Below are 27,322 nucleotides of genomic sequence, written 5' to 3'. Positions count from 1 at the left end.
AATCAGATCGTTTTACACTTAGATATAGTAAATATTTTGTTCCAAGATTAGTCAAGGTCTGAAAAAAGTCCTTTCCACAAAAGATTAGGATTCTTAGTGTATTAATAATATAATGTGTAAGTCATACAATGCTTAAAAATTGATCTTACACAGCTGTACAATTTGACTACGATAGACATTATTGTATCATCAACTAAATCGTCACTTTAACAATAATATTTTATATTAACGATTTACATTATTATATTGCTATAACAATTGCATTGTATTCAGTGTCGGTGTGCATCGGAACTATATTGATTTGCGCATACAACTCTATGCTTTATCATAACAAAGTTAAGCCACACCCAGTAGCTGGAACACTGTTCAATAATGATTGATATTGCACACTGTTTTGTTCTTGCTCTTTGAAACGAAATATTCGTAGTTGAATAGAATAGATCATTAATATGATTTTGTTTTTTCTTCGCTGATGCATAGGCCATAAGCTGTATCGTCAGATGGGTATAACTCATAATTACTATCAAACATCTCTCAAACTATCAGTTTTTAACCAAGTAAGTACCTATATTTTTTGGACAACTTACACACGGTCATCTCAAATCAAATCTAAGCAGAGCTTGTTTTATGGTAACTAGACAACTGATAAATATATTCGAACTATAGCTAAGTCTACTTCTAGCGTAAACGAAAATGAAGTGACTTAAGTCAAACAAAATTTAAAAAAACAAGAGTCTTCTTTCCAATCCAATTTCTTTTTCCATGTAAGCACATACATACATTCAAAGATAAAAAAGTGAGATATTAAAAAAAATATTTAAAAAACTACCAAGTTAAAACATCTTATTAAATACTACTCCCTATCTTCCAATAAATAAAACCTTTATAAAACATGGCTAGTAGATGTAGCGTCAGTTTTCATCAGACTGGAGGCTAACGCCCTGCAATGTAAACATGAAAGGCTGCAAAGGTTGACGACATCATATCGATTCGACCTGTTGCGTTATGAGAGGGTGTAATGCCTAGATGGAACAATGCTCATTTGGGGCTTGGCTTTGCGAATAAAATGTAAAATGGAAAGATAAATGAATTGTTTGTTTTTAATGTTTCAGTGAGAGATAAGCTATGATAGTTTTACGAAAATTTTGGCTTGCCAGCGGAATCTTTTTAAAAAAAAGATGGTTTACTTATTGTTGTCTCTTGGCAATAAAATGGTTACAAAGGTAATTGTTTAAAGAACATAAGCTAGTTTATAAACTAAAAGAACGCCTTTATCTCTATCATATTTAGCTTTGACAGTCCAGCCTTTAAAATAAGAATTGAACTAAATTAAGTACGTAATGATTTTTCATCAGTGCTATCTACTGCTGTGGTGTTGTAAAAAATAAGCCCATTCCCTATTGCTTCTTTCAGACTGGCTATTTAAACCTAAATAAAGCCCCCAACCACACGTTTCAAATCAACATGGTCTACATACCACCAAACGATGATTTTCGATTAACGAAATTTCGATGAAATTCGACGAGGGAAGAAGTCGTATCCGGCCCTGCGCTTTACACATTTTTTTCAAAAAAATCTTTGTGTTATTCGCAGACAAGGCACACATTGAAATAAGTTATAGATATTCTATTCCTGATATCAGAATACATTTCCCAACTGTCCCTAGTTCGTCTGGAAACTAATTTAAACTGAAACTCAATAGAATAGATCACACCGTCGCACTAGTTTCACAAAACTAACACTAGGTTTTTGATTGAAATAGTTTTTGATACGTATCGTGTGCATTTTGATTAACAACCCTTTGTATGGAAAAATCTAGTTCTTGCATCCTTGTACGTTCAGTCAGCGCCATCTAGTTTGAAAATTTGTACAAATAAGCCTATATGCTGTGTTTAAAAGTAGGTATCAATATAAGTATACCTAAAGCCTAGTTCCCACTAGGCTAGTAATTTAGCCGAATACCAAGTAAGTTACCAGCAATCTTGGCCACTAGCGAGTGTTTTGGCACTAAACAATCCGGCAGTTGACCAAATAACTAGCGAACTACACTAAATTTCCAAAACCTTTTCCTACTACAGTTTATTTGTAAATGGCAAAGCACCTAAGAGTGGCCTTATTTAAGTGCCTATTACCAAACTGCGTTCATTTTACCTGCCTGTAGCGGCTCGCTACATACAGCGACATCTACTAGGACCAGCGCGCAACCAACCACCACGCGCAGTGTGACTGACGTCACAAGTCCTAGATCGCGCTATCGAAGTTTGCACGGCAACTGACTATATATACAAGTTCCCGACGACAACAGTCGGGCAGCCTAGGCCCACCAGGCATGATCACCTCGCCTGGTCGGAGGATCCTCCCTTTGCGATGGAGGAACACGATCACCTCGTTCCTCCACAATGGTGACCCCGACGTGATTGGAAGCAGCCTTCACGAAGATCAGACCAGCAGCAGCAAACCTTCGCACCCTCATCACTCCTCACTCCTACAGCAGCAGTCGTACAACTCCAGCCAGCATCTTCGGCCACACCAGGGCACTCCACGAACATGTCGCTCACGCACATGACTGGCATACCCTACGGCCTCAGCGGCATCCAACCTGGGCATCATCGTCACGCTACTCTGACGCACCCAGGGCACCGCAACGCTTCGTCTCGACTCACCGCAGACAACAAGCACCTCGCCCCGACTCACTGGAGTTAGCGGCATACAGTTCCGACTCACTGGGACTTGCGGCATACAGTTCCGACTCACTGGGACTAGCGGCATACAGTTCCGACTCACTGGGACTAGCGGAATTCGAGTTCCGACTCACTGGGACTTGCGGCATACAGTTCCGACTCACTGGGACTAGCGGCATACAGTTCCGACTCACTGGGACTAGCGGAATTTGAGTTCCGACTCACTGGAACTCATCAATGCATGGCACTGGAGAGAATGACTGACATGAAGAGAAGATCGACCTACGGTCTGAGGGGGAGTGATGTAGCGGCTCGCTACATACAGCGACATCTACTAGGACCAGCGCGCAACCAACCACCACGCGCAGTGTGACTGACGTCACAAGTCCTAGATCGCGCTATCGAAGTTTGCACGGCAACTGACTATATATACAAGTTCCCGACTACAACAGTTGGGCAGCCTAGGCCCACCAGGTATGATCACCTCGCCTGGTCGGAGGATCCTCCCTTTGTGATGGGGGAACACGATCACCTCGTTCCTCCACATGCCTAAATAATAACGGAATAACCAAATTCGCTTAGAACCCGAGAATTGACCACAAAAACCATTTGGCACTACTTAAAAAGTAAACTGTAAACACTATCGCTTTCAAAGCAATGGATTTTATAACTAAAAGGTCGCTATTTGGTAGTGAAAATTCGACAATGATTAGCATCCATTTGTGCATTTGGTTGTAATGCACGAAATTCAATCAATCAATACGGCCCAATGAATCCATTTACTATTTGGCACGTTACAGGGAAAATGCATTAGCTGTCCAACTGAATACAGTACTGATAAACATTGATGTGATAGATACATCAGCAAAAATGTATCTTGTGGTATTAATAAAACCGGCCAACTGCGAGTCGAACTTGCGCACGAAGGGTTCAGTACTACAAAATAGGAAAAAACATGCTTATTGTATGGTCTTTATAATTTTTATTTATTTTTAGTATTTGTTGTCGACAAGGGAAATTCATAATTAGTGAACATTTCAGCTTCCTGGCTATTACGGTTTAAAAGATACAGCCTGGTGACAGACGGACAGACAGTGGAGGCTTAGTAATAGGGTCCCATTTTTCCCCGGGTAAGGAACCCTAATAATAGAACAGTCTTCTTTTATGACGGCTGTCTTTACTGTGCAGCCGAAGTAAGTGTGTCAGTTCAATGAGTTCTGCACGGAATTTTGTTTTAAATTCGCTTGTAGTTCACTGGTCAGGGCAAAAATTGGCAATCATAAGGAATTCTCAAAGTGTTTCAAAGACCCCGATATTTTATCCTTACATAATCTTCAGACATCATCAAGTTACGAGAGTTATAGAAAAACTAAATTATGCAATTAAGTGGCCTAAAATTCTTACCGGCTTTTCCTTACGAAGTAACGCGACGATGTATTCATTATTATATTCGTCAATAATAACTGTCAATATATAAGTAGTTACTAAGATCTTTTCAGCCACGAACGAAAGTGCACTAATTCTACCTGACGCCACCTTAATCATCTGCAATAGATGTATTCAGGCCAATGATGATAGTTAACACAAACTAATACAAGATTAGATTTCATTGCAACTTTAGAAATACTCCCGATTGTCTTTCTCGATTAACAGTTAAACAATAAATAACTTTGTATCTAGGGTAATAATGTCATTGTAAGGCGGTATCACGTAGACCACGTACTATTAACTCGAACGGTGACCTTGTTAAGACATAAGTTTTGGCTACCTCTGGCAGCCACCCATGTCATCATTGAACTAACAAGACAGCCCAAATTGGTTTCTTTTCAAATATTCGACCATTTTATTTTTAAAGAGGTTTCTGCATTCTTAATCTAGTTTAGTGATATACTGCTCTGGCCAGCATCTGGGCTAAAAACCTCGCTCCTAAATTTCCAAAGCCCGGCCATTATGTACGGTACGAAGATTGATTTAAATGTCTTGTTTGATTTCCGAATTTGAAGTCTTTCTTCTAGTACCCTTTAGTTTGATGATGAAACGTTTGAGAAATATTTTTTTTTACAAACTGAACGCATCTAGTCTCTGGAAACCCGTTAAAAATATTATTTTTATTCTGAATAAAGACAATATTTTGACATTAAAATTTTATGCACATAAATGTAATCTAAGCATGTAATCAGCCAACCGTACTTTTCCTTGTTATAATCAAGACTAAAAGTGTGATAATTATAAAACAAAAAGGTTTTTCCGAAGACTAAATCTGGCTTTATACAGTTTAGATGTTCAGCGAACCGGCTAACAAAATCATCTCTACAATACCCTTTATCACTTGGCCGCCGAAATTATGAAGGTCGGGTCTTTCGAACACAATGCTGATATTAAAATGTAAATAAATTTAAATAATTGCTGTTTTATATAACAAACTGTACTAAAGGGGCTTATTTTTATGATACATTTTATTCATTAGGGTTTCAGACAATAGTCTTGGTCTGTTTTATGGTACTTTCAAATGTAGGGTTTGCTAACATTTCGCATATTATTCAGCTTTTTAAACCTTTCTCCGAGATATTCATGAGTTCGTGGCTCTTTATTATTACGTAAAATATTTTTGTCTTAAATTCCATCGCCGCCGGTGCATAAAACTTGGGTTTTCATTCCTTCCAAATAAGATTTTTTCATACGTTTTACCTAGATTATTTTTCTGACTTTAGCCTAAGGTTGTCAGTTCCTTATGAGCCCTGATCTTGGCAGTAGCACAGTTTAAATTTAAACGTGCTTTGTACCCCCTTCAAGAGTTTGACACTTTCACCGCATAAAATTATTAAAAAGTCATAAAATTGACACATCGTTACTCCGTAGTTTCTATTACCGACCTATAACATTCTTTTAGATTCTTAGTAGCCTCAAAATAGGGTCAAAGATGACTATCAGTAGATAGTAACTAGTCCTGTCTCGTGACTACACTCAATGATAGTAAAACTAAATGTTTACTACTAAAGCCTCACTTTCTGAAATCATAATTTTAGATGTTCATTGTGATTGGAAATACAGACAACATTTATTGACTTAAGTACCTAAATCGAAGTATTAGGTTATGGAAACTGGTTAACAATACTCTGATAGATTTTCATGATTTGCTTTTATTATTGAACTAAAGTTTCTTCACATTTTATGTAATTGTCACCAAAACGTTTGAAAATTTATGCAATTTATTATTTTTCATTTTTTTTCTAAGATATTATCCACATTTGCGTTTTATTTCTCTTATTTGTATTTGCTGATTTCCGAACTATTTGTAGGTTCGGGAAAATGTAATTTGTAATGTTTAATTTGTACCTTCACTACGATATGATCACTACAGCTTACGGGAGTGGAGTAATCGCCATAAAAGAGAGTAAAGCTCTTTAAAATTTGTTTTAAACACGAACTTATTTACATTTTGTGATCATCCAATCCCTACTTCGTACAATTTTATGACAAATAAACATACAACCAAGTAAATGAAGATGTAACTTTGAACTTGAGTTCAACTTGACATGCGATAATATTTGTTCTGTTCAAGGTTTCAAATGCATGCAGCATTTAGAATTATCATAATGGCTTTATTGTAAATAAGTATACTACTAGGGTTTTATGTTAACAATTTATTGAATAAATAAATGCACTGGTTTCTCCCTAATGCTCAACTCCTTAGTTTTGACGTGAGTTTCTTACTAGCTCTTCTCATAAGGCTCTACCCGGAGTTCGTGGTAGAATCTGTAATTGAAATGACTATCATAAGTGTAACAGGTGACCTGAATGAATAAATGATTCGATTTTGATTTTACAAACCAAGTTTTATATAAGTGATGAATGCTTTTAATTTGTGCATCCATACCATTCTTCATTACCATCATTCATAACGTTTGTAGTCCTTAAAATCGTCAATTTAAGTGGTGAAGGACTTAGTATAGTTGGCTCTAACAACTTTCACATTCAATAGACGTATACCTTACTAAAGTATGGGTCGATTCCTGTTTACGTAAAACGCATTGATATTAGTTCTCTCATTCAAAGGCAGTTATACGCTACAAGCTTTTTGTCTGTGCCTCTATAACAGCCACGATGAAACCTTTTCAAAAAATATACTCTATTTTAAACTTAAACGGGAGTACGGTCAATTGAATTAAACAGGTAGCTGCTATCAGCGATTTTAACTCAGTAAACAAAAGCTTTTAAGCATTGCTGATGTTTTGTTTATAGTTGCCGGTTGCCGAAATATGAACTATAATCAATTTGCCATTTTCTGTTCGCTATTTTTAGCTCTTAGTTTAAAGTTTATTGCTTAATTTAAGTGTATACATTCAAATCTAAATAGGTATAAAATAAGTCGAATAAAACTTTATTGAAATGTTTATCAAGCTAGCTTAGGTCCAAAATTCAAAATTAGATCTAAACATTATGTATTCAACTATGAGAACCTGTAATTGGCCTTATTTTTTCTATATATGCTTTAATATTATGTTCAAAGTTTAGCTGTAAGTTTTCTGTAAACATAAAGTAAAATAAACTAATCAATGCGTAGAAATCCAAAACATCATTGTATCGATAATTCATGCAAGATGCATAAGCAAGGTCGAATCGCCGGTCTCCGGTCAAAGATCTATTGAATAGTATAAGATGTTGCAATACATTCTAGGCTATGTTATCGGCTGATCCAATCACAACCTGACTCTCGCAATTTCGCCCATAGCCAGTTGTGCTCACCAGTAATCGATCTATGGGTTAAGCAAACCTTGGCGCGGTCATTTCATAGATGGGTGACCGCATAGTGGTATTTGAATTAGGCGTCTCCGTGCTTTTGAGGGCACGTGATCACGTGTATCAATTAATATAAAAGTCGTTAAGCCACGTCAAAGACCTTCGGGCGGCTTGAACATCTTTGACACTAGGTTGACCACTAACCATACGATAAGAAGAAGAAAAAGACTCTCGCAATGCTTGATATCATTCCCAGAATTTCTCAATCCATTTCAAGGTATACCTAAGCCTCTTCCCAATTACGCCAGTCATTCCTGTTCCTTGCCACTTGCAGGTCTTCCCAGTAAACTTAAATGACCTGTCTTGTCTTGTCTTCCAACGCTTTGTGTTCCCAGCATCTGATACCAATTCTAATTATCCATCGCATGTATTTATTATGCAGTTTCCGGGCTTAGGAGGACTAAAAGTCAGTCTCGGTTTTAGTCTATTAAGATAACAGTCGGTGACCCATAATAACAACTTTTAGGTGCAAAAAGCACCCGTAGCCAGTTGTGCTCACCGGTCGGTAAACGATTCATGGGTTAAGCAAACCTTGGCGCGGTCATTCCATAGATGGGTGACCGCATACTGGTATTTAAACAGGGCGTTTCCGTGCTTCGGATGGCACATAAAAAGTCTGTCCCGGTTGTTATTAATTAAGATAACAGTCGTTAAACCACGTCGAAGACCTTCGAGCGGCTTGAACAGCTTTGACACTAGGTTGACCTCTAACCATACGACAAGAAGAAGAAGGTGCAAAAGGTTGACTTTAGCGGGCGTAGATAGATATATAATTATTGTATTTCGTTTAAACGTATTGGCTAAATATAAAAAACAATAATAAAAATTAATTGCAAACAACTAATAGGTTTTTTGTTGCAATAAGCTTGCATTAGTTAATAACTTATTTGCAACTGTGATATATGTCGAAAGTTAAATGTCAGACGGAATGCATTCGTGTCATAACTGCTAAATAATATACAATCTCTTTACAAGATAGTCATTAGGCTAGCCTTTCTTACAACTATGTTGGAGTCGGCACAATCTCACTGGACGCGACAGAGTACCTACCAGTATTTCGTTTCGCAAACGATTACCTGGGTTATAACACGACACCCCTCGGTAAGACTTGTTGTCAGACTTTTAAGCTTCTCACTACTGGTAATGACTTTCAAAGATCTTTGTAAACGAAAGCCACGATCCACCATTTAATATGCTTTGCGAAACACTGAGTAATTCGGTAAGTATAATATGGTCACCCATCCACAAACCATCCTCGGCGAGCATAACTTTACCTGAGTTAATCGTTCCGCGCAGCAGTAGTTACTAAGCCACTAGCGTTCTTTACAAACTAGTGTGTACATAAAAAGAGCATAAAGCTTGATTACAATGTTTTACGTGGTGCACGAAGCGGAAAAATCCTTACATATAATGTGATTTATGGGTTTGTGTGCTCTTATCCTTATTTGAAAGCCTTGTGTTCATCTTTGACTGAATGGGTAATTGCTACTTATGAGTTTACTGTGCCACTAGCTGAACTGCGTGATTTGTTTTACGTAGTTTATAAATTGGCTCATGTACTTGATTGATGTATGAAATACTAAATGCTGTTGACTTTGTCTGCATAGAAAAAAATCTAGAAGTAGTTATCTTATGTGTTAGTCCAGAATAAAAAAATATGAAAAATTCGAGTGCCAAATTTCAAATCCATACGTTTTCTTTAACGAGGAAGAGAAACACACATCCGTACTTTAACATTGGTTTTTTGTAATAACATTGATACTTAGTAGGATAATGCGCTAGAGACTAATCAGCATCCGTATAGTAACTTAATTTGTATGCAACTGAACATCTAACATCTTTTATAACAGAAAACTATTGAACCGGGTCCTACTTTGATTTTCAATGTACAAATTCCCCATAAAATGAAAGGAAGTTTTCATTGCAGGAAATAAATCTTGCTACGTAGAAAACTTCATACGTGAAGAAAATTTATAACAAGACTATACTTTTGCATCAAACCGTTTTGATCCATATAAAAGCGGGCTTTACACAAGCAAATATAGTAAATATGTATGTCATTGTATTTACTTCCATACTTAATTAAATCTAATTAATTTTCTCAATCTTACGGTCGGTTTAGTTTTAGTGATAATAACCTTGAATAGTTTATTTTTAGATCAATTGCACAATGCACACTAGTTTATATATAAATATCAATGTCGTTTATGTATAACAAATTCAAAATTATCTAAAATTTAAATTATATAGATAGGCCTAAGTAGGTGACATTTAATTTTTAAGTAAAGGATAAATTAAAGTTCTTTAAGCATAAAATACTTGTATATTTTTACTGTATTTGTGCCCTTTTATATTACCACAAAATAAATGCGTTGAGTTCTTTCCCATAGGTACTAAAGTTTAAAAAAAATGAATCTGTTTTAACCATGTTATAAAATAATGGTATTTTTTGCAGTTGAATAGAACCAATACTTATATAAATTACCTGATATAAAGCTTTATTTGTTTTATCATTACAATTAGAGGGCAAAATACTTGATTATGTTTATTACCAATTAATACTTTTATTGCTTTATAGAGATCTATTAAAGTATTTAAAAATAAAAAGTATATGATCACTTACTTGTCTGCCTGACATTCACCTATTCGTTAAGTCATATTTTTAAATTGTTACTTGTACTATTCCACGTCAAAATCAACTCCAGTGGACATCCATAAATCGTTGTCGGGGCTGGATAAAAGCCTAATAGGAAGAAACCCGTTCATGAGGGCTATCACCTATCTCGGTTGACAACTATTAGCAAGCCACTATGCGGTACATTGCTTTCTTCATTAGATTATAGTGATTTACACGCTATGTCAAAGAAGCAATGTATTGCATGGTGGCTACAATTTGACGTACACTAGCTGTCAACTGAGATACGTGATAAGCCCGCAAATCAGTGGAACAGTCATGGGTTTATAATTATTAGATCACCCAAGTACTAAGCACATACGTCTCAGATTCGTTCAAGACTGGTATTACACTAACTTTTAGATTTATTTTTAAAAGCGAACTAATAAATCGATTAGCAATCGGCTCATGTTTGTCGAATACTTCAAATTACAAGGACACTATGAACAATGGATGTGCAATGACAATATATCAGTGTTGCTGACTGTACCCTACATGTTACTCTTATGGGAATTATATTGCATGAAACATTGCAGTTCAACCTTCGTAAATATGGTCACGTACTTCATAAATAACTATGAGTAAATTACCCTTTATTAGAACGTGGTTAGTTCATAGGCAAATAATAATAGACCTTCCGAGGATTTGATCGAGGACCTGAAAGTTAGTCAACACACTTATATTATTACATGTAAAAAACGATGTGTGACATGTGTGTACAATTGTACATGCAACTCTTAAAGGAATTATATTATATGCAATATTGCATTACAGCTTTCTATAAGACGGTCACGTAGTTCATTAAGAATGAATTATGACGTTATAAACAGCTAATTACTTTCTTTAATTTACTAAGAAATAAGAATAACAATATATAACAGCAACTTATTTCTGCCTGTGACTTTGTCCGTGTAAAAAAAATCGGGATGAAAGGTATTAAGTCTATTCTTCAAAATCAGTTCAGTATTTTGGACGTGATAGAGTAACAACTAATAAAACTTTCGCATTAATACTTAATATGGGTATAGATATCACCTTATTACTTTCTTACAAATATTACAACGGATCAATATTTATTCTAAAGATAAAGTCTTTTAAGTAAGGTCACAAAGATTATAATTAATACATAGTTTTGTCTTTTTCATTTGCACGTTTAATCAACAAAAGCGAATAGGTAATATTTTAATTGACACGAAATAAGACTAAAATATAACCTTCAAAATGTCTGAACATAAGTACTTCTTTTATTGTAATATTTAAAAAGAATGCATCTTTTAAAACAAAAGAGGATTATCATAAAAATTTTGACGTCAATATGCTAAAAAAATACATTACATTATTAAAGTACTTAGATATTATTATAATCTAATTAGTATAATCTATGCAAGTTAATAATACGCTAGTTGACGAAGTAAACCCAATTAATTTAATTGTTTGGTATTCATACTTTACTATAGTAATAAAATATTTATTAAGCCATGTCACAGGCCTTCGGGCGGCTTGAACAACTTCAAAGTTGTTGACCACTAACCATACGATAAGAAGAAGAAGAAGAAGATAATATTTATTCATAATATACAAAACTTCTGACAATAACTATATGACTGCACGACTTTTTATTGTAAAGAATTCTATGTTTCATTCCGTATCCTGAACTATGTAATCAGTACAGCAGTTTACCTATGGAAGCGTCACAAGCAGACAGACTCGCGAGTCTAATATTAGTGTGCTATAGATCTATACTCATATAATAAAGCTGAAGAGTTTGTTTGTTTGTTTGTTTGTTTGAACGCGATAATCTCAGGAACTACTGGTCCGATTTGAAAAATTCTTTCAGTGTTAGATAGCCCATTTATCGAGGAAGGCTATAGGCTATATAACATCACGCTACGGTCATTAGGAGCGGAGTAGCAACGAAAAATGTTACAAAAACGGGGAAAATTTTGACCAATTCTCTTCTATAGGTGACGCAAGCGAAGTTGCGCGGGTCAGCTAGTAACAAATAAAATGTCAAAATAAACATATCACTTTCCACAAAACTAGACCCAATAATACCAAAGCTCTTGATCTTTTGACAATTACCCAGCCTTGTCCTAACTAACGCCACATTTCTTCTTTCCCAGGATGGAGGTCGGCGTGCAGCTGGTGGGGATTCTGCTAAGGTTCCTGAACTTCTTATTAGCACCACTGTTCTGCCTCCGAGCGAGGGACAGGAGACGATTACCACCTGTCTCCAGCAGTATACTCCTGAAGAGCGCATCAGAGCTGGCTGCTGACATTAGGAATGGAGTTGTAAGTTCTATTTTGTTTTAGTAGTGCTGGTGATAAAAATGTTACACTTTCCAATTTGATAGACGAGTCCTTCCCTTAAATTGGGAGGAGACCCTTGCTGAACAGTGAGACAGTAATATGTGAAAAAATAGTAAGCAAAATGTCCTACATGTAAAAGCATCTGTTTCTACGTAATTTATGTTCAAAGTGTATGAGACTGCCAATCGAAAGGTAGCTCAAATAGAGCAAGGTGCACGATTGACGTCATAATTAAGTTCTCATTTTTTATTTTTGCAATGCTGGCTATCCATGCGACCAACAGTATAAATGGTAAAATATAGATGAAAGTGTTTCATTCAACTCTACAGGAACTTTGGAAGGCCATAAAGAAAAAAAACAAAATAAAGACTGTGACTCGAACTTATTAATCTTGATTTTGGTTCCTTGACTTCTGTTTTGATATCAAACGCAGAAAGCAGTACGGGCAGGTCGAATGGAAAGCAAAGAGATTAATAGTTTTGATTAACTTTGCTATTGTTCACAACTTCGTTAGTGCAATTATTTGTTCATAACTAAATTGTTTGCACCAATCAGTACGGAAAAATTGAATAAAAAAGCTAGAAGGAGATTATGTATTGAATCGTTTTATCGTTGTTTAGCTGGTTTATACTATTAGAGGCGTATTTCTGCTTAAAACCAATTTTAAAAAATACTATAGCCCGATAGCGGCAATAACAATATACAAAATTGAGTTAATACGATGAGTTGAGTTGAAAAGTTATGTGATGTCAAAACACTGCAGTTACCAAGTCCTGACGTAAGTAAAGTCGCAAAAAACGCTAAAAAATGACAAAATAAGCTTAATTCCTAAATTTAAAGATTTTCTTAATAAAAAAAACAATAGGAAAATACGATTGAAGAATTGAACTTGTTACCTCTCTATACTTACCACCGCTGCGCTTTCAAACAATAGTTATATTCATAAACAACATAGGTCAAATATGCGTTAAACAAGACTATTGTATGCAAATTATTATGAAAAATATTCTTATTAACATAAATATGTAAAACAACGTGTTTTACGATGTTATATTAGGTCAATAAGTCACTTTTTTATTTTAATTATTATGCTATTAATAATAAAGAACTGTATAAATAACTATCGCTTGTTCTTACGGCGAAGAAAAATATAAAAATCTAAATCAAAACATTTATTCATTTAGGTCTAATGCTGACACTTATGATAGTCAATGATACAGAGAGTTAATTTACCGCCAGTTCGGAAGGTAGGGCCAATAAAAAGAGCTAACAAGAAACTCCTGGCCACTCTGTTAATCGCCAAATGGTTTTAACAATATATTTGTTAGGTATTAATCATTGATAATGTAAGGAGCTGCTACACACTCTCTTCATAACATAAATTAAATCAATATCACATTTTATTGCAGGGAAACTTTACACACAAATTCCTGAAGGGATGTAAAGTCCATAAAACTCACTAGGGAAGCGAGGTTGACTCAGAGCCTTCTTAATTACTTCTCATTTAAGGGTAGAGTAACTTTATATTAACTGTTGAAAACGTACATAACATAAGTACCAGAATAAAAACAAGTTTTTTCAAAACAATAAAAACATAATGTCAAGTACGTACTAATCAAACAAAGGATTGCAGGAAAAATGTTATGAAAAAGCCTTCAGTATTTATATTATGCAATTTTCCAGTTAGAGTGTTGTAGGCGACTTGCTCGAAGCACTTACCACTCAGCAAAGAGTGGCCTATTTTAAACAAAAAACCGGCCAAGTGGGAGTCGTATTCGCGCACGAAGGGTCTGTACCAAAAAAATACGAAAAAAATACGTTTGTGTACGGGGAACCCTCAATATTTTTAACCTTTTATGTTTATTGATACAGCGGCAACGGAAATACATAATTTGTGAAAATGTCAGCTTCCTAGCTATTACGGTTTATGAGATACAGACGGACAGACAGCGGAGGCTTAGTAATAGAGTTCCGTTTTTGCTCTTTTGGTACGGAACCCTAAAAAACTAGAAGCGACGTCATTCAACTGGTCCTTATTTTCCTTTTATAAGAGCAACCTGCCAGTATTTATTTGAATATAAAAGGTTGAAAATGCTGTTAAAGAATTTCCCTCTGTAGAAAGAATTGTAGGTACGTTCTTTATGCGCCTGTGTAATAGAAAATGTAATATAATTAGCACAGCAGTAGTATTCAATTAATTAATTAAAGCATGTAAGATCAGTTTTGTAAGCAATTAAAGTTAATCTACGACATGTTACCCGTACATGGATGCTTTTGCAATCCACACATGAAGGTTTTGAAAAGCTTTAAGCCTTAATATCTTATCACAACACTTCAAAAGTTTTAAACTGACATTGATTTTTAAATGAAAAATGTATTTAGCTCGTATCTGCGAAACTTAAGGTTCTTGAAATGAGGAAGGGGTTGGATCCTGAGTCTTCAATGCTGGCCAAGTGCATCTTGGTAATTGGTTTTTAATTAAAGACCTTACATTAAAATATTGAAGACAGCAACAGGTCTTCAACTATTGGTCTTTAATATAGAAACTATTGCCATACTATTTCATGCAATTCCCTTCCCACCTAAAATCCTTGCACTACATTGTAACAGCTACCTAAAACATTATTCATAGATGCAAATCCCACATCATAAATACATACAGCACGATGATCTAATTCCCGTACAATCGGAGTCCACTGAGGATTTATACCGCGACACCGGACGAGGTGATTGCAACTTGATGTGATCTATTGTACACTGACACTGCGATTCAGATGCAAAATTACTGTATCAATGTAAGCTTGGATTGGTAGCTAAGTCTTCAGTTTATGTCTGAAGAGCTAAGAGGTATGAACAAATACTAAAAGATTAATCGCAAGTCGCAATAAACATATTGTAGGTTAGGTAAATTGTTACCATTTAAAAACAGCCCATGCCACCGAAATGGGAATTAAGCGAAGTATCTAGTTAAGTATAAAAATATATTTACTGTGTGAATGTTGAAGGGTAGTTTCACAAAAAAAATACGTATCGGCATTTATCTGAGAACTATTTTTTTTCAAAGGAGACTTATAATTGCGACCAACTGTTAGCAGTAAACTATGTTTAATTTTAATTTGTATTAGCACGTAAAATAACTTTAAACAGCCAATAACATTATTTCAAATAGGTTAAAAGTGTGTAACTATTTCATGGAATAGGTGGCGCACCCGTTACGCCCGCGGAAAATAGAAATTACTATGCACAGTTTTCTTTCAAAACTGTCTCTGTTCATTAGTAAAGCGCTGTAACAGATACAATTCTCTAGCATATAACTGGGCTTACACAGCAACAACCCAATTCCCCATCTATTCTAATATTATAAAGCTGAAGAGTTTGTTTGTTTGTTTGAACGCGCTAATCTCAGGAACTACTGGTCCGATTCTTTCAGTGTTAGATAGACCATTTATCGAGAAAGGTTATAGGCTATATATCATCACGCTACTACCAATAGGTGCAGAGTAGCAATAAAAAATGTTACAAAAACGGGGAAAATGTTGACCCATTCTCTTATGTGACGCAAGTGAAGTTGCGCGGGTCAGCTAGTCAATTATAAAGCGTGTTGCAATTGGCACATCCTGTAGAAAGGCGTCATTACAAGTCGTATGTGACAATGCGTAATTCTGTTAATTGCTGCAATTGATCAGTGGGTGTCATGAACTGTTAACAGGCTATCAACGAATGCATCCAGGCGAGGTTTCTGGTTGCGGTATTGAGGAAATGAAGCCGATTTGTAATTAAAAACTGCCGGTGTTGTGTCTTTGCTTCGGTTGAGCCGGTAGGAGTTTATGGTATTGATAGCACCTAAAGAAAATTGCCTTTAGGTAGGGTATGGCTATGAGTGAGGCAGACGGGTATAAATACTTGGAATAAAAACCTATGAACTTAAACCGTAGCTTCCCAAAGTGGGTGATACCAGCCGGTACAGAGCCATAGTGATTCCAAAGACGAATGACAAACAACAAAAACACATTTTTTAATAAATTTTTTACTCGTAAAAAGGAGGCAAGAAAAGAAGTCTAAAAAAGGGAGCGGTAGTAGACATTTTGATTTTCTCAAAGACGCAGAATTTGCCTTAACGCTCTTTATGAAGGACTTTATTTATTCTTTAATATTAGGAATATGAGGGAGTACAGGAGTGAAAATGTATAGATGTAAATTAAAACTACAATTTATTTAGTTTCAGAGTACTTTCTTCTGACACTTTTTCTCACAACATTTTAACAATAGATATTTGAGTATAATTGTTTTTTTCTACCATTCATCGTCACATGCCCTTCACATCCTTATTGAATGTTTTGAAACAATAAGATCTTGTAGGATTCTTGACGGTCTCTCTTTCATTGACATTGTGGACAATTTATCAATTTTATTCATTAATTCTAAGTACCTTTACGCTTAGAATGAAATTATATGCATAAAATAAAAACACGCCTTCTTCCAATAGGAGAAACATAGTCAGCAGAGACCAGTGAAAGCTACTTGGGACGATACTTACAAACTTCCCATACTTCATCCACATCCATACATTTTGTCAAATAATTAAATTAAGTATAGAATATTTCAGAAGGTTTAATCAACCAGTTATTTCGGCTCAATAACTTACGTATTATGTACTCTGTGTAGGATCAATTTAGAAACACAATTTAGTTGTCAGATGATATTAGTATTTGAGACATACATTAGTGATGTTGTAGTTCTAGTTCTAATCTCACGTGATACGCGGAATAACGAAATAGGTACCAGACGTAATTGCTTTCGAACATTTAACTGCAAAAGCTGCTATATGATTCCTGTATCACAAGATGTATGGATATGAATGAAGCAAGGGAAGTTTGTAAGAATCGTACCAAGTGGCATTCTTTGGTCTCTGCTTACCCCTAGGTGAACAAGGGGAGATTTTATGTATGTGTTTTATCCCCGTTGTTCATCCCCATCTTTAGGCCACGTAAAAGGCGGCTTGAACAAATTTGACAATAGGTTGACCAGTAACCATACAATAAAAGAAAAAGATCCTCTTCTTGTCAACCCTGGGACGACAGTGTCACAACCTCACAACTTTCAACAATAATTCCTATCGTCTTCGACCGGGTTACCAGTAAGAAAGAATACCAAGTTTGGAAAACACATGCACTACTCTTGTTTTTAGGGGACTTTTGTTTCGAGAAACTATAAGTTTGAAGAAATCAATATTAATTGCTTATATAATACTAGCTTTTACCCGAGACTTCGTACGCCACCTGAATTTTCCCATGGAAATGCGTCATTTTCCCATGGTAAAAAGTAGCCTTTCTCGGGTATCAAAATATCTCCGTATCAAATTTCATGCAAATTGGTTCAGTAGTTTAGGCGTGATTGAGTAACAGTCAGACAGAGTTACTTTCGCATTTACAATATTAGTATGGATTTTGTTCTTAAATGGTAAACAATAAACTGCTTCATTGTATTGTGCCTCATGTATTAAGAACACGCATGATTTGAATGTTGATAGCAGGTGAAGGGCTCACTTTATCCTACTATGTATTCTCTATTTGTAAGTTCTAAGTAAATAGCTATTTTATTTACCTCTTAGTATTCATCTAAGACTATAGACTTAGCGCCATTGTTACGTAATTATGACTAGACTATCCTCTGATTGCGACTGTTTATGTGATAACCTCTTTATATCATATTGTTTCCCGTGATTTTCAAACCAGTTTTCGAGATAAAGGGTTTCTAATTTAATTATATTCTACTTATGGGCCCTATGGTTTTAATTTAAGCTTCAAAAGCTCTTAACATTGAAATTCGTCTTCTTCACTCTAAGGCAAATCTAAAATTTTACTCCCGGCCTTACTGTTCACCTTCTTATAAAATAGTACTTATTTTTTATGAAACGCAAGAAAATATTATGATATCTGATAATAATTTTATTTACAGTAGTTTTGTGATTAACCCTTAAGGCTTTATATTATAATTATAGCAGGAAGATCACAGTAATTACTACGATATTATCTGACGATACTATTAATCTTTTGAAGGCTAGATGGTTACACATTAATATTATCGGAAGCCGTTTAACTAAAGGCAGAACAAGAATCCAAAGAATCAACTGGCCTGTCTGTAATCCTTACTGTTTCTGCGTAATAAACATACCTATTTGGTTCGGCATTATTCGACGAAACTGGGTGGTAAAATAGAACAAATTATAAATGAAAGTTCGGGAAGAATGCCGAACGACATTGCCGCGCCTGAATGTTTAAACTGAACTACCCGATCGGCATCCGCCGAACAAGTGCAGTAATTGCTTGGAGTCAGTTGTATTCGATAAATACTGCAGAACTAAACGTGCCGATCGGAATATGCGTGTAGCAAGCCTGAGAGTGTAGTATTCCCATGAAGGCTTGTCGTTTGGCCGGTCGTCGTGAGCAGCATGTTTTTGAGAAGAAAACTTGGTGCGCCGACCTCACTTATCTTGGGATAAGGACACGACTAAAATACTATATCTGCCACATTCAGCCACATTCCCTTTTTCAAATCTCCCAATTTCCTTCAACAGATAACAAGCGAAGACCTAGTATCGACCTACATAAGCCGCGTCAGAGAAGTGAATCCATTCCTCAACGCGGTGGTAGAGGAACGGCACAGAGCGGCGCTGGATGAAGCTAAAGCCGTTGACAGACAGCTGGAAGAAGCTAGGAAGAATGGCAGCTTCGATCAGCTGGTAAAGGAGAAGCCTCTGTTAGGAGTGCCTTTTACTGTGAAGGAGAGCTGTTCGCTAGCTGGTGAGTGTCTTATTGTATTGTTATTTTGGTGTAAATAAATTATAGTTCAAGTTTTTGTATGTGTTATGTATGGATGTGAAAGGAGCAAGGAAGTTTTTAAGGATCGTAACAAATATAATTTTCTGATCTCTGCCTTCTTCTATGGGAAGACGTGAGTTTATGTATGTATGTAGTTTATAACGATTTTGCCAAGTGCAAGGAAGTTTATGATGAGGACGGATGACTTAAACAAGGGGTAATATAATAATTATAGAGTGATTTAATGAATCAGACGTAATGCAAAAGTCTATGAATGACACTTTTACTCCATAGGTTTCAGGATTACATATTTATAGGTATGAAGTACTAAACAGAAAAAATCTGTTTTCAGTTTTTTTTAATGTAAAATCACTTCATTGTGCCTATTAATTCTTATATATTAACTCCAACAAAAGTCTTGCATATGACTTTTCTTAAAAATATACACTTTATTAAATAATTCTATCAATCGGATTAATAACTCAAAATTTTGTCTTCCAGGTCTATCAAACTCAGTAGGCTGTCTAGAGAACGCAGGTTGTCGAGCGTCCACCGACGGCGGCGTCGTCAGCCTGGTGAAGAAGTCCGGGGCTATCCCGCTGTTAGTGTCCAACACTCCCGAGCTGTGCCTCGGGTGGGAGACCACTAACCTGCTGAGGGGAACCACGAATAATCCTTACAACTTGAATATGACTCCGGGAGGATCTTCTGGAGGGGAGGTTAGTGATAAGCTTTTGATTTTTTCGGGATAATTGTATACCAAAGTGAAAGCTAATAAAAGTTATAGAGGTACTCTGATAGAGCAGTTTGATAGGATATACCTACCTTCATCATGAGTGTTTACCAAACAAAAGTCTGTCATATTTCTAGAGATGAGCGCGTTCGTAACTACAAACGAAATTCTCCCAAAAAAACCGACTTTAAGTGAAGATGTTGCTATATTAACAAACCCAACAAAATAAACCAATAATTGAGAACCTCCGCATTTTTATAAATGGGTATAATATCTCCAGCTTCAATACTAATACATAATAACGTATTGTAAACTAATTGAAGACGTCCATAGTATTGTTTGTTCACACAAAGTGCGACTTTGTATTATTTGCAGACAACTTAGCTACTACATGTCAATGGTAGATGTGATGCTAATTGCCAATACTATAGCCGGATGAATTGATATTTACAGTTCTTTATACATTTTCTTAAAATAGAATAAGGGTTTAAAAGTCTTCTTTGGATTATTTCATAATACCGAAATTAACTATGATCACAGTAGTTTTGGGTGCTATCATCGTAAATTTAAAATTTACTGTCCCACTGCCAGTCAAGACTCTCCTTCCGGAATGAGGGAGGATTTAGGTCTTTAGTCTGCGCAGGCACTTTAAGACATGCAACATTCACTATAAAACGTTAGTAAATACTTGAGTCTAGCTTTCCTCCCGCGGCTTTGCTCTCTTCTAATCTTTCGTAATTAAGTACCTCCAATTCTTAAGTTTAACTATACTACGGACTTTTACGGTAACTGTACTTAAATGTTTAAATCATCACATCAACTATGAAGTCACACACAAATGCACGTCTCTTTTCAATGTCTCACATATTTGCACAATCGTGTGTGATCAATGTTATGCAACATGGCAGTAAACAATTACTTGATGTTTGTTGTTTTAACGTGTTGATATAACAATGCTCTGAGAACTGAGGATTCAATGCGTTAGTGTTTAGCTGATGACTTTTTAAATGGCGGTGCAATATTGTCCATTGGTTAGGTTTGCGAGGAGCTTTCGTAAAAGGTCTATTTTTGATCATAAAGGTTAGAGTAATGTAGGTGGATTCGTACTTATAATGACCTGAAATCTAAGGTTCCCCAATTGTTGCTTTGTGTAATTCTTATCATGGGAATAAATAGTTTCGTTGCTGATGTTTATTAATAACAACACAAATTATTTCCAAACTCCACTGCTTAGCTGTAGCATAGGTACACTAGTAACCTCTGATTCTATATAAGTATAAGTAGGTATAAGACTTACTGAAGGTGGATTCTGACCCGTTAAGCTAATTAATGATATAAGAACTATTAATCAAAAAGCTTTCAACGCCGCCTTATAGCTTTTAGAGAAGCATCGATAATTATAATCGGATGTCTAATAGTGTTAGACGGAGATCGACTTAATGATAAGACTGTCTTTTTTCGTCTAATTTGAACACCATTATTAATTTATCGAAGTGATTCAGATGTCTGAGAAATAAAGCCAAAGTGCAACAAATATGTCATATCAGAGAGTTTAACGCATGTTTAACCTCATTTTTCTTTTTACAGGCCGCGCTATTAGCATGTGGTGCGTCTCCATTCAGCGTGGCGTCCGACATCGCGGGCTCCATACGACTGCCTGCTGCCTTCTGCGGCGTGTTCGGACATAAACCTACTCCTGGTAAGATCCTTGTATAGCTACTGCTACATATAGGTGCTGGATAACATTACATAGAATGAACCTTTCAACACCAAGACCAGAAAAGTAAAGAAAACTGTGAACCTATCATCATTGATGGGATTTCACCCTAGGTTTTTTAAACCCCTAGTTTGGAAAAAGACGACTGAAACAAAACAGATAGTCCTATTTTTTAGTGCCCGATAAAAATCTCTTAGATAGTTTCAGGTCTCCAGAAAATATCTAAATATCCACCATATTTCTTCTAATTGCCACCAAAAACTTCTAAAATCCGGGTTTTCAATTCTTAGATCCAACTTTCATTCGATCCGTTTCTTTTTCTTTACAGGTTTAATATCAATCGAAGGCCACATCCCCACGCTGAGTGACGAGAGCTTCCCAAAGTTCCTGACCGTGGGTCCCATGACCCGCAAGGCGGATGACCTGCCTCTGCTCATGAACATCATGGCAGGAGACAACAAACACCTGCTCAATCTAGACCAGCCGGTTCAGATGAACCAAGTTAAGGTAATACTTTACTACATAGTATATCTAATATATAAAATTCTCGCGTCACAGTTTTCGTTACCGTACTCCTCCGAAACGGCTTGACCGATTCTCATGAAATTTTGTGAGCATGTTGAGTAGGACTGAGAATCGGCCAGCATCTATTTTTCATACCCCTAAGCGACACTTTTTTTTTTAATTTTTATGGCAAAACAACGTTTGCCGGGTCGGGTTTATCCCACTAGTCCCGTTGAGTTGTCCCGTGACGGGACAACTGGCACTATTTTGTCCCAGTTGTCCCGTGGCGGGACAAGTGACACTGTTTTGGTGCCAGTTGTCCCGTTGCAGAAAAATCACGGGACTAATGGGACAGACGGAAGGGTCGAAACAACTGGTTCCATTGAGTTGTTGTGTAACAACAGGTACTTGGTACTTTGGTAAGATAGCAGATGATGAATTGTACGCTACTCTATGTAAACTTTAAATTCACAAGAAGTTTTTTTTTACCATTTGGGCTTTTCACTTTATAATTAAATTCACAAGAATGTCTATATCTACGACCTTCCATACCATAAATGTAAAATGCTTATTTGGAATGCCCTACTTGAAAAAACATATTATAAAGAAACTAAAAATATATTGTTAACAGGCCCCTAGAGCAGCTCAAACACACAAGTCAATTCAACATGTACCTAATGTAATTTCAACTTATCTACTAGAAATTAGGTAAAAATGTACTACAACACAACGTATAACGTCTGCTATCGCACCAAAGTACCAAGTACCTGTTGTCACACAACAATTCAATGGAACCAGTTGTTTTGACCCTTCCGTCTGTCCCATTAGTCCCGTGATTTTCTGCAACGGGACAACTGGCACCAAAACAGTGTCACTTGTCCCGCCACGGGACAACTGGGACAAAATAGTGCTAGTTGTCCCGTCACGGGACAACTCAACGGGACTAGTGGGATAGACCCGCCGGGTCAGGTAGTTAGTATATAAGTTCCTGCCAATAGGTCCCAATAAGTTAATTTACAAATATCAAATATGTATTTTGCACCCATAAAGCATTTAATTTCGGGATCCAAACCAAAATCCTAGAGCAATTACTGTAGGTATATACGTCTCCAATGTGATGACAACATTTAAATCTGTTATCATAAAAAAAGTAATATATCTATATAAAAAAATACAATTCTCTTAGCTAAGACTCAATGTCGTAGCTCCACGATTAAATTTGGTGAAGCAACAACTCTCAGAAATGTCTTGTGGTGAATAACTAAGACTTTATTTACGCTCTTTTCAGGTCCACTACATGCATGAAGCAACAGATTCCGTAGCGTTATTGAGGGTACAGAAATGTATCAGCGATGCTATCAACAACGCCGTGGGATATCTTCAGACTGCATGCGGCTGTACTATTAGCGAAGTAAGATAACAAATTAAATAATTTGAATGTTTTATTCTTACTGTTTTATTATTAGCAAGTAATGTGTTACTCACAACATTGCTTAAACTCTCGTTTCAACCATGTTACTGCGAAGATTCTCGTAGAATCGAAATGAATATATTATGTGAAACCGATGTTGGTTTGCATTAATGCATTGTTTACCTATATTTGATAAACTTTTTTAACCCACCACTTTTGATTGAAATTTCAATTACAATATTAATATTTTGATTCAATTATTAAATTATATTTAAAATCTTTAATTTTACAATCTCTACTATAATAATTAAAACAATACATTAAATAATAATTTAATTAAAATTGCAATATTTTTTATTTATTTGCAGGAAAAATTCAAGGACTTGGAAGACTCAGTGGAAATATCAATATCTGTATTTTTCTCTATGAAGGACATTCCTAACCTGTTGCTAGATCCCGCTGATCCTAAAGTAAGCATTAACTACGTAAAACGAAACGTAACCAATTCAAACTTTTTAATTCGTAATGTTGCTAGCTATAAAATTAGCTCCCGTCGTAAAGGGTAATATTTGTAAAATAAATTGATTTGTCAAAATTTTTTTCCAGCGGAACAAAAGCTTGATGGTGGAATTGTTAAAATATATTTTTGGAGGTGGATCTCGATCATTGCAAGGATTAAGTTTCTCCCTTATAAACAGTACTCATCTGTTTATACCTGAATCAAGGCATGGCTATTACAACGGAAAGGCAAATCAACTCCGCGAACACATGAAGGTAGTTGAACATTTTATTTAATTTTAAATGAAAAGAAGAAATTTCAAAGTCAGGTTGATTTATAAATAGAAAGTTTGTTATTGCATCACATTGTGCAATATATTAGTCACGCGACACGATGACTCATAATTTGTGTATGTTTTGTTCAAACATAATCTATTTTTATGCTTTCGCGTTGCGATGACTAATAGCTAATATTACACGAGTGGCTGTGGTTACTCAATCAATAATTCGTGACCTCGACTTGCTTGACGTTTCGGCGCAGGTCACACTAGCTACGGCTTTTACCTCCAGTGTTGCCAGCTTAAATTAGTTTTAATAATATCAACTAATATGACTTTTTAAAGTATTTTCATAACGCTTTGCTTATCAGTAAATATGAGATAGGCAGATTAAATTACAATATTCTTTTACCCACAATTTGTGACAGGTATTCACAAATTGTGGGCAAAAGAACTTTCTTATCCAAAATACTCTTGAATTTGCAAAGCAAATACTGCAAATTATTGAATAATTCTTTCGATTTTAATATACTTATTTTGTGCTTTTAGGAAGTACTCGGCGACAACGGCGTATTTATCTACCCAGTGTTCATCGGACAAGCGCATCATCATAACGCGGTGTTTCTGAAGGCTTCAGGCGTTATGTACACTATGGCGTTCAATATCCTCGGCATGCCCGCTACTACTGTACCTATGGGAATTTATAATGGACTGCCCGTTGGAATACAGGTTCGGCGTTTTTATTATAATTTTTGTTATGATAAAAAGTAACTTTGTGTTTGAATAATATAGTAGCAAGCCACAGCGTAGAAATAACGGCATAGAAAGATAATATAGTCATGGTTATGTCTCCATTAATTTTATTTATCCTTTTGTACAACGTTATATTAAAATTCACCATTTAAGCTGAGTTGCGCTGGCTATTAATACATATTAAATTTTATGTTTAAAATTTTGGCTGTGTTCTAATAATTGATAATTAGTTTTCTCAATGTCCCATAATAAACGTTTTCTTGCATAAAACTTTTTCCAAGTTGCGAAGTATATGATGCTGGCTTCATTGTGACCAAGATCTTATGCTTATCTGCTGAGTTAGGCTTAGTGTTTAGCCTGGGAATAGTTCCTTCAACAGATGAAGAAATAACATGTTTTTTTTCTCTCGACAGGTAATAGCAGCCCCAAATCAAGATAGACTATGTTTGGCAGTCGCGAAACAATTGGAAATCGGCTTCGGTGGATGGAAACCACCACAGTAATTTTAAGATATTAAAACGACACCAAATATTTAATATAAGTCTTACAAACCACATATATGGCGTGGTTGTTTTTTACCAGAAAAAACATTAGATACATTTGTAATAGAAAGTTATTACTTTATTCTATTTTGTACGTAAATGTATATTTAGGGAGCTCTTTAAAATTGGAAGAATAATTATACTACGGCATTTTAGTAAGTAAGCAACTAGATATTACACGGGGAATAAGTATAATATTGGAACTAAGCAAAAACGACACGGAATTTGACGGCGATATCAAACTTGAATAATGTATGTACCTAACCAAATAATAAGTAACTGATTTTAATTGTTAATATAAGTGGCATTATCATCATATTTTATTTAAATTGGTGTATTACGTTTGGTAAATTTAATAAAGAATAAAAGTAGGGTATACCAACATTATCGACTAAATTATTATCATATAAGTCTGCAATTCGAATCACAGTATTTTTTATTTTTCTTAGATGTGTATTAAGAATAAAATCTTCAGATATATTGATGTAATATAATTACATTATAGTTTATTTATATAGGCATTTTATGCTTGTATTTTTAGTGTATAAGTCAATACCAATGATATACGAGGTCGTGGTAATTTAATATTTATTTGTGATGGTGCTTATAACTTTATTTATAAAACAAAAACATTGGACATCAAATATTCTCCAGTTATGATTTCAAAACTTAAAAGTGCTGTGAATGTATTTGTTTAGTTTTAAACTAAATTGATACTTAATGATTATCGTAGATTTAAGTTGTCTATGTCTACGGCTCTTTATATTGTAATTCGTGCTAAATATAGTGAGACAAATAAATGAAGTGGTGCGAAGATTGCCTAGCTTTTTATTTTTACCCAGGTTTATTAAGAATATGTATCGAAGAATTTTTAGTAATAAATTTACTGGATTAGTAGAAAAAAATCGAATAAATTACTCAACGCTTTCAACATTTAGAACATTAATTATTCATCCCTGGGTAGTTTGGTTATTAAAGAGATACAAAACCGACACGTTTGTTTTATTTCATAGTTTCCTGGACTTAACACAACAAAGTTGAAGACTTATCGACAACGTAATTATGTAGTCGTGGATACCAGTTGCATACTGGGTACGTAACTTCGGTGCATAAAATTTACCTGCCATAGTATGTAGCAGGGTTCTGTTATAAATTATCAACTCCTAATAACTTACCAACATAAATAGAGTCATTCTACGAAAAAATCTATTTGGTATGATTAATTAACAATCAGTATGAAAAGATTTAGATCCTAGACTTGCATACTCTATCGATCCACCGTTAAACATGAGGGTGCGTCCACATCTGGCGAACGTGCCGCGAATGTGCAGCTCGCAAGCCGTTTGCGAGCTGCGCGCGTGCAGTCACGGCAATAGTTTGGTGCGCCTCTTTAGCGCAACTCATACAAGGCTCGTATAAAGGCGTGCGCGCGGCGCGCGATCTGCGCGTACTCAATCCTCGCGCTTACAGTTCCATTTACTGGCTCAGTACTTTCGAAGATGTCGGACGACACTAGTGCTTTTAATATAATTGCTGCATCATTAGCTATTATATTACTGATAAAAAGGAAAAAAAAGAGACAACGGCGTTGGCGGGTAAG

At 35.5% G+C, this 27,322-nt stretch overlaps 1 protein-coding gene across 2 annotated transcripts in view; it reads left to right on the top strand.

Moving 5' to 3' along the window:
* Positions 1 to 26,540, top strand: part of LOC142973791 (fatty-acid amide hydrolase 2-A-like) — a 44,971-nt gene extending 18,431 nt beyond the window's left edge. For both annotated transcript variants that reach the window (XM_076115799.1, XM_076115798.1), the window contains 10 exons: positions 12,279 to 12,447; positions 19,043 to 19,268; positions 19,788 to 20,005; positions 21,607 to 21,718; positions 22,065 to 22,243; positions 23,529 to 23,651; positions 24,020 to 24,121; positions 24,258 to 24,425; positions 24,977 to 25,156; positions 25,594 to 26,540. In XM_076115799.1, coding sequence (XP_075971914.1) covers positions 12,280 to 12,447; positions 19,043 to 19,268; positions 19,788 to 20,005; positions 21,607 to 21,718; positions 22,065 to 22,243; positions 23,529 to 23,651; positions 24,020 to 24,121; positions 24,258 to 24,425; positions 24,977 to 25,156; positions 25,594 to 25,683 — 1,566 coding nt within the window. In that variant the 5' untranslated portion in view covers position 12,279 and the 3' untranslated portion in view covers positions 25,684 to 26,540. The remainder of the gene's footprint in view (positions 1 to 12,278; positions 12,448 to 19,042; positions 19,269 to 19,787; positions 20,006 to 21,606; positions 21,719 to 22,064; positions 22,244 to 23,528; positions 23,652 to 24,019; positions 24,122 to 24,257; positions 24,426 to 24,976; positions 25,157 to 25,593) is intronic.
* The last annotated feature ends 782 nt before the right edge of the window (positions 26,541 to 27,322 follow it).

The sequence above is a fragment of the Anticarsia gemmatalis genome, chromosome 6, assembly GCF_050436995.1.
Source record: "Anticarsia gemmatalis isolate Benzon Research Colony breed Stoneville strain chromosome 6, ilAntGemm2 primary, whole genome shotgun sequence".
Lineage (NCBI taxonomy): Eukaryota > Metazoa > Arthropoda > Insecta > Lepidoptera > Erebidae > Anticarsia > Anticarsia gemmatalis.
This window is presented reverse-complemented; position numbering and strand designations above follow the sequence as displayed.